Here is a 9079-nt window from a genome sequence, read left to right as displayed (position 1 = left end):
CTTATTCTATGGTTTCTGTTTCTCTTAAACCACGGTGCACTGAGCTGAACGTGGTGTCATGTCGTTAGCACATGCTTCATGCCAGCATGCTCTCTCTCTCTGGGGAGGTTGCTGTTCACATGCATTTGTATCGTCAGGCTGTTTCTCTCTGCAACAACACATTTGCATAGCACGCACTAGAGCCTACCGTTGTCAGTCTCTAATAGCCAGCTCTGATTTGATTCTGTGACTGTAATCTGAAATTCATAGTGAAATTAATTAGTCATTAAAATTGTAATTCTAAAACATACTGTAGGCCTTAATGAAACTAGACTAATTTGTAACATGGAGAATGTTGTAAAACATGAATTATGTGTCTAGAATATAAGCTATTTGTTGAGGAAAGTATTACAGATATGATGATGATGATGATGATTGTTCACATATATAGTCCACCTGTATCATATATAGTCCACCTGTATCATATATAGTCCACCTGTATCATATATAGTCCACCTGTTTCATATGTATCATATAGTCCACCTGTATCATAACTCTGTAAGTAGCCTATTGAGAGGTTTGTAAAATGCACTAACTGCTCTCTGTTGACCCCATATCCTTTACTAGCCACCATATTTGGCCCCTAGTAGGCAAACACATATATAGGGCCACAACAAGTACATGTTCAATCAAAGGAGTCATATGATACATCACGCCAACATTCAAAAACATGTCCGTATCAGGTAATGAATTGTCCAACGTGCGCCAAGTCTGTACTAGGGTCACAAGGCGAGCCAATCGAAACAAAGGATACAGAGACGACAGTAGCTCCACCTCTCCCTCTTTCCAACTCCGCTGGTTGGTTTATACATGTATATAATCCCAGAGCTGACCCAGAAAAGTAACTCCGGTGACGGTGACACGTACTAGAAACTCATCTCGCTCGCTCCACAGTGCACTAATTCGATGAAATACATGTACCTGGAGCATCGCCTTTGGAAGTAAAGACGGAAATCCAATACCAGAAGCAGAACTCAGTAGAACTTCAGAGCAAGGACAATTAGCTGGTAAGCGTTGTCTAGTGAAGGGGAAATTCATTGCAGAGAGAGATTGAAATTGAATTGAGAGAGAGAGAGAGACCGTGTCATATTGCTGAGGGAAGGTAGGAGAACCATTGTTCGGTTGATTTTGTTTTATTTGCGATTTCTTACGTACCCGATTGTTCAGACACCCGCAATATTGCAGTGATACTGTATAATAAATGACTAAACAATTGAACTGTATATATTGAAAAATCGAGTTTACTTAAACGGAATTATTATTTTTGTTGTTATGTGGTATACGTTTTTTTTTTTTTTTTTTTTTTTTTACTGTTCAATGAAATCGGCCCCTATGCAAATCCCTAAACTACACGGCTAAAATCTTTAGAATTTTGATATGTTGTGTAATAATTAGTCTACAAGAAAATACCTCGATAATTATTTGATGCTCCCCATTTAGCCTTTTGCAAAATGTGGCATAGACGGAATTAATGTTAAGATCCCTAAATGTTTACGCGTGCATAGCCCAAATACAATTGTATGGATTTTGTCCGACTGTTGACAATACCAATCCACTGTGTTTTCTATCTAAATGATTGAGATTTTAGAAACGATTGCATCGGATCGTAGCTATTTTTTTATTGCTAAAGCACAAAGAGGTTTGAACGGAAACCTTAGCGCCAGGGGCTCTGGAGTTCATCTTTGGGGAAAAGAGAAGAACGAAACACGGAATTCTTTGTTTTCAAGCAGACAGTGAAAAGACAGAGAGACATGTACAGAGCCACACTCCTATGGTATCCAAAGGGCTGCACCATCATATTGTGTCCATGCAGTGATAGAGACACGTACGTTATTAACGATGTCATTCATTTTTAACCTTGCGTAATTGTGCGTGTGAAAATTATGCGTTGATGTGCCATTTTAATTCTGGTGTTACAGAGGTGCCACAAATACAGATTATGTTCTGAATTAATGAATCGTAGCGCATTGTCTTTAATTTTTCTTTCCATTGTATTGTTCCCATAAGCAAAAATTGTAATGACCATCTTGTCCATTTGTCACTGCTTAACGAAATGTTTGTAAACGTTGGTTTCCTTTCGCGCGGATGCATCCTACTGTCATAGTGCATGTAGGACCTTATTTATTACTATGTAACTACCGATTAAAATTCGACAAACGATCCTCTGCGTCCTTTCAACGAAAAAGGTATGGCTGGTATTTCCCACCGTGCAATAGGCTAAATACTGGCAGCGGATACATGCAGTAGGCTATGCGTAATGTTGTTGTGGTCAAAATTACAGTCAAACCAAAGTGTAAATGCTCCCTTAACGTCATCTGAATACATGTCAAGGAATACTGACTCAACACTGTTTGAAATACTCATAGTATACTGTCTATCGCTATTGAATACTGTTAAAAGAACAGTCATGGTATAGTGCTGTGTTGGGAAATGTTATGTTCTCAGGAGGCTGTATCCCTCAGATTTATCTGATGGTGTAGAGAAAGGGTGATACCTTATCTTCCACATTTAACCCAACCCCTCTGAACCTGAGAGGTGCATGGGCTGTTTAATCGACTTCTTAATTAACTGTCTTGCTCAAGGGCAGAACGGCAGATTTTCCCACCTTGCTGGCTCGGGGATTCGAACCAGTGACCTTTTGGTTCCTGGCCGAATACCCCCAATCAATCCACTTATTCATTTATTCCACTACTAGCACACTACTTTTGCAACTAAAATGCAACATTGATCCTCCTCCTCCGCAGGGTGACAGTAAAGGTTTCGATGTAAATGTTTTTATACAGAGTCATCATCATAACTAACGTAAACATTGTCCTTCCTCCTGCAGGGTGACAGAGAAGCAATGGCAGACCACATGATGATGCCCATGTCCCACGGCCCTGCAACGGCCCTCCACGGCTACAGGATGGGTGGTATGGGCGGCCCTCCTCAGCACGCCGTGCCCCAGCCTGGCCTCCGCACCCTCCCCAACGGCCAGGTCATGCACTACGGCAGAGTGCCGCAGACCTCCATGGAGGCCGCCATGAGGCAGCGGCCCGGACTGGGGATGGTGGGGCCGGCTGGGATGAACGGTCAGGTGAACAGCCAGGTCAACGGGGCTCAGATGGGAGGACACCACCACCAGATGAACCAGATGATGTATAACCAACAGCATCAACAACAACAGCAACAACAACAACAACAACAACAACAACAGCAGCAGCACCACATGCAACAGCCCCAGCACCCCCAGCAACAGTACCACCCCAGTGGGCTCACCTCCCAGCAGCTCATGGCCTCCATGCACCTCCAGAAACTCAACACCCAATACCATGGACATCCACTGGGGCCGGTCCAGGGCCATCACATGGCCAACGGGGCCCAGTACAGAGTAGGGCCGGGTCAGCTGGCCAGCATGCAGCACATGGGTCAGGGTGGGCCAGGTATGGTGCTGGGACAGAATATGGACATAGACCTCATAGATGAGGAGGTTCTGACAGCATTGGTGTTGGAGCTGGGTCTGGACCGGGTTCAGGAGCTCCCGGAACTGTTCCTGTGTCAGAACGAGTTTGACTTCATCCCTGACTTTGTTTCTATGAAACAGCAGCCGAGCACCGTGAGCTGCTGAGGGATACACAACAGCCAGACGAAGAAAGACGCTGTAAGAACAGGCCGGCGCCCAGAGAAAGACTGAACCACAAACTAGACTAGCCACAGCAGCACATACAAGAGGATACAGACTATCTCTCTGTTCTGTGTGAGTTTAGGCTATCTGTCTGTGACCATGTATATTAGGCCTACAGAACACACTGACCTACTTGTGAATAGTAGGCCTACCTGTTTTTAAGATGAATTGTAAGGACAGAAAGAAAGGAGGAATAACAAAAACTTGCTCTGCATCAGGCTGGCATGAGATCTGAGCTCAGTCAGCCCAGCCACAGGTTGGCGCTCTCTCTGACGCAGTGGCCTCTGTCTAATCTGTACTGCCTTCCGTCCTGCCTCTGGGCTGCCACCCATGTCATAGTGTACTGTGTGTGCTGAGTTCTGTGGGATGATTGTAGACTCATTCAGCAGGACGGGAAGACGAGACAGACAAGCTGAGACAATACAAAGAAAGACTATCTTGCTTCACCTGGGACTACTAGATTCGATCTATGGCTTATAGAAATGTATTTATTTATGAATTCACCCCACCAAGTAGTTAGCGGACATTTGACAAAGTGAGTTGTTAAAGAAGTTGGTCGTCTGATTATGAATTAGGCTGTTGGGGGGGAAAGAGTTGTTCAAAAAGATGCCTAACTATATTGTGTGTATGTTGAAGGCTGGTTCTTCAAAACAGGCTTGGAGGATTTCTTCCTCGTTACCTTAACATTTCCTTCAGTAAGAGCCTGGGGTTAGGTTTTGTTGGGTGGATGGGGTTAGTCTCTGATTGGTTGGGAGTTAACTGTGTTAGCCTGGGGATCTGGTTCCTCTTCCTAACATCATCTGATGACATCATCAGAACAACATTCTATTTATCATTAGGCTGCAGTTATACGGAGCAATTTTCACGCAACTTTGGTAGCATGCAATTGAGTTGCTTCTTGATCGCTTCGTGAAACACCCTCTGCAATTAATAAGCAACTCAGTTGTATCCAGTTGCAACGTTTCAACTTTTTCTACTTGTTGCAAGCAACAGCCAATCAAAACAAATGCTTTTGTCACATGATCCATTTTAAGGTTCAGAACTTTGAGCCACTTGTCATGTCAACAGTCAACAGTCAGTCAGTGCTGCGGGAACCGTGATCAAGGTAGACAGAAGAGACATTTGCCAAACGGTAGCTGTGTAATTAAATATTGGCATCAGGGCTAGTTAAGGTTTATGTACATTTATATACATGCTTTGGCAGTCAATACATGTAATTTTTTAAGTGAACCCAGACCTCTTGGACACGTTTCAACTGATATTTTGTTTCCGCATGAACTGCACTAGCTCGCTAGTTAGCTTAGTTTGTTGCTAGCTTGGTTAGCTCGTTGCTGGCTAACTTGATAAAACAGTGCTGGCAATTTCATTTTGGCAAGCTAATTAAAATGTACTGCCAGCATTTTGGCTAAATCAATCTTTATAGAATAAGCAAATGGTTGGATAAACTAATAATTTATGAAATCAAGATGTAATGCAGCAGATGACATTGGGTGAGTTTAGAATTCTCAAACCATATTGAATGATAAAACAAAAGCAGCTTCAATTTGATTGGCTGTTGCATACAATTTAAATTGCATTTGAGTTGCTTTGTGTATCAGCCAAGTTGCTTGAAATGATGTCTCTTGCAACCTGCAACTGCAAATAAAGTTGTGTGAAAGTTGCTTTGTGTAACTCCACCTTAAAAACGTACGTTTCTTTGAATATTACATGTCCTCAGTTTAATCACTGGCAAATTAGTGCAGCACATACACAGTAACATCTCTATACTAAGAGAACTACAAACACACCACGCCTGTCTTAGAATACTGCTCTGAACACTGAGGGTCAGCTTCTACAGTCAAACAGCTAGATACTCTGTTTCAGTAGAGTCTTAATGACTACTTTATATTGTATCTCTACTGGTGGGCCGAGGGAATACACTGGATAGTATTTAAGGAACAACACACATAACATAACGGGGCGCTATTTTCTGTACATGTCTGTGACTGGCACAGAAAGCAAGGCAGGGGGAAAACCAGTACCTCTCTAGTCAGTCGCAGGTCATTCCCTGAGTCATAGAGCTCACTTTAGACTTTTAACAACATTGACCGTTAAAAGACAAAAACACAAAGTGTTGGACTGTGACAAATACATTCATCTAGCGCTGTAGCTGGGGGGAAACCTAACCTCCACTGAATATTTACTTAGTCATTTATTGATGTCAATGGGAGACCAAGTGAACATTTGATTTAAGTAGAAGTTAGGATTTGCCCATCTGTGCGTGAACATCTTGTATGTGCAGCTTGCAAGGTTCTTCTTTAAGGGGAAGTGACTTGGTTTGGTCCTCTGACTTAAGCTTGGCCAATGTGCTGACTGGGTATGAAGACCTGGACAGTGAGGCTGCTTCAACTGCCTTGAACTGTAGACAACGTTCATTAGTCCAGTCTGTGGACACAGCATAGTGCTAGGCACTACTCTGGCAGTACTTGGTTGGTTTAATCGTTGTTTAAAGTTGCCTCTCTTTACCTGTGGCATTGATTTCATTACCGAAGGGCCAAACTCAACAGGGCAGAGCAACACAGACATGCACGCACTCACACGCAGGTTGGTTGCTGTTTCCATAGATTTGCTTACTCGGCTGGTTCTCCTGTTTAGATTTAAATGACCAGTTCACACACGCTTGTCTTAATTGAGGTCATCCAGCATGACAGCCCCAATGACTTGGTAATTAGAGAACTTGGCACTCAAAAGTAGGGTGCTCTATATAGGGAATAAGGTGCCATTTTGGACGCACCCATGGTAATTAGAAAACGGTCTTTTTCTGTGGTGGTGCAGTGTTCTTTCCCCCTGGCCCATGTGCATAATGATGTTTTTGCAAGGTTACTGCTCCAGTGACTAGTACGAGAACTTCCTGTCCTGTTCTGTTGTTGAGTTATTTGTGGAGATGTCAGAACAGGAGCAGTGAGGAGCAGTGAGGGGTTGAAGAGAGGATTGGGGGAAGGGGAAAGCTTCCCTCTGTAATGCACGAGTTGTAGTAATCTGTTCCCATACTAGAGCTACACTCACTGGTCTCTCAGCTCTTTTTCTAGCCTGGAATCCAAAGGGAATATTGCTGTATTTCACGATTGTTTCACTTCACTGAATCTGTGAAATAAAATGCATATATTCCATTTGGATTCCAGGCTACTCTTAACCCCCTCTCCCTCCTGGAGATCTGCCATATTGCAGAGCTCTGAGCACAAACAAACAATGGACAACAGAAATTACACTCATCGTGGCAAAGGCCAACCATGGACATCCACTGGGGCCGGTCCAGGGCCATCACCTGGCCAACGGGGCCAGTACAGAGTAGGGCCGGTCCAGGGCCATCACCTGGCCAACGGGGCCCAGTACAGAGTAGGGCCGGTCCAGGGCCATCACCTGGCCAACGGGGCCAGTACAGAGTAGGGCCGGTCCAGGGCCATCACCTGGCCAACGGGGCCCAGTACAGAGTAGGGCCGGTCCAGGGCCATCACCTGGCCAACGGGGCCAGTACAGAGTAGGTCCATGCCAGCTGGCCAGCATGCAGCACATGGGTCAGGGTGGGCCAGGTATGGTGCTGGGACAGAATATGGACATAATTACCATATCTTGTAATTTCCTGTGGTCGGTTTATCTGTTACCAGGCTATTTATGGCTAACTTGGTCTTATATCTGTCTAGATATGGGACCAGGCTTTTTAGGGCAGGTTCACAACCCCTCATGAAAAAGTAATCCATCACAATCTGAAAATAACATATTTTTATTTGTCTTTTAAGGCTTAGAGAGATAGTAGCCTCTCAAAGTCATTTGATCACAACTATATCAATAATATTTCAGCCTTCTTGTGTATGGTGTCTATGTACTGTAGATTAGAGGTAAAGTTGACATAATTAAGGTACTATTCAAAAAAACATTGTCAGATATAATTGTTATTAAAGGCTGATGTTGATGTGTTTAATGACAAGAGATTAGGGTTTATCATCCATTTGACAAACAGGAGTGTTGATATAAATCGGTTGCCTGGTAAAACCAGACTGAATGCTGGGCTAACCATTAAGTGTGGCATTCAGTCTGGTTTACACAGGCTAACAAACAGTCACACTATAATAAGGGTTTGGGTACAGGACAGGCCTGAAGCTTTAAGACCTAGTAGACTGCATGTGAACATTGTGAAAAGAGATGTGATGTCACCACTTTTCCACACATCCGCTGAGAATGTACAGCAGAACGGAATGCAATGTGGGAGCTGAAGTCTTAAGATGGTGGATACATTTGTGAGATTGTATTGTAAAATCCTTGTTCCAAATTGCTCCACTTCATTTGGGGGTAACCCCCCCACCTCCCAACCCCCAAAGGCTTTTTTAATGTTATTGATTCTATTTTAAGAAAATGTATTTATTTTCAACAACAATAAAATATTTATTTAAAGAACTAGCCAGAATATGGAGTGTTTTTTAATGTGTATATGTCTGTCTCTGTATCTCTCTATGACTACTTGATGTGCTTTGAATAGTCCATGTATGACTTTGTACTGAAACTTCACCTACTTCTGACAAAGAGACGATGAGTCTGACAATGCCTCTGCCGTGGCACAGTGAGACATGTCAGTAGTGTCCATGTATGGGCTCTATAGCTGTCTCAATGGATATTGATGAACGGGAAACTATCATTAGATGACAGTGTTATAATGAACAGGTTTGACAGGTAGTTGTAGTTAATGTTTAGCATCAATACAAAGCAACAGTACAAGTTGAGGCTCATACAAAGTTGCCTGATGGTACTATTTCTACAGGAGAAGCCATGGTGATAATCCACAGACAGGACAGGGGCAGATGATACGTTAATCTGGTCATAGCTGAGGCTCACCTTGACCTAAATAGTCATATTGTATAACAGAGGAGGCTGGTGGGAGGAGCTATAGGAGGATGGGCTTATTGTAATGGCTAGAATGGAATAAATGGAACGGTAGCAAACATATGGAAACCACATTTGACTCTGTTCCATTTGTTCCATTCCAGCCATTAAAATGAGCCCGTCCTCCTATAGCTCCACCCACCAGCCTCCACCATTGTATAACGACGTATCTGGGGCATAGTCCACTCCTAGTCGAGGCTATTCCAAGCCATGGGCTGTCATACTGTAGCTGTACTAAGGACTGTGCTGAAATCAGAGTCCCTTTACCTGCTTTCTGTTCTGATCTTAATTTAGTAGGTTTTAACATTTCAAATGTACAATACCTGCTGTAAAGCCCTTATATCAGTCATTCAAGTCAGGTGTTGAGTACCTGTCTGTCTGTCTGTCCACCACAGCCCCCATAAGCTCCTCCTGAGTCACCACTCCTATTTTCACTGAAACAGGTGTTGACAGTTTTACTGT

At 43.4% G+C, this 9079-nt stretch overlaps 1 protein-coding gene across 2 annotated transcripts; it reads left to right on the top strand.

Annotated features, from left to right (window-relative positions):
- The first annotated feature begins 841 nt into the window (after positions 1–841).
- LOC129831042 (cbp/p300-interacting transactivator 3-like) lies at positions 842–8134 on the top strand. Of its 2 annotated transcripts, none has more exons than XM_055894031.1 (2): positions 842–1046; positions 2867–8134. In XM_055894031.1, the coding sequence occupies exon 2, from the start codon at positions 2882–2884 to the stop codon at positions 3644–3646; it is 765 nt and encodes a 254-aa protein (XP_055750006.1). In that variant the 5' UTR covers positions 842–1046; positions 2867–2881; the 3' UTR covers positions 3647–8134. The 2 variants fall into 2 exon arrangements, with proteins under 2 accessions (XP_055750006.1, XP_055750007.1); XM_055894032.1 differs by lacking the exon at positions 842–1046 and adding an exon at positions 1053–1141.
- The last annotated feature ends 945 nt before the right edge of the window (positions 8135–9079 follow it).

This window comes from Salvelinus fontinalis, chromosome 32, assembly GCF_029448725.1.
Source record: "Salvelinus fontinalis isolate EN_2023a chromosome 32, ASM2944872v1, whole genome shotgun sequence".
NCBI classification, from domain to species: Eukaryota; Metazoa; Chordata; class Actinopteri; order Salmoniformes; family Salmonidae; genus Salvelinus; species Salvelinus fontinalis.
This window is presented reverse-complemented; position numbering and strand designations above follow the sequence as displayed.

Bases quoted from the DNA above. Each gene is read 5' to 3' on its own strand.
- LOC129831042 (XM_055894031.1), top strand. From the start codon at position 2,882: ATGGCAGACCACATGATGATGCCCATGTCCCACGGCCCTGCAACGGCC.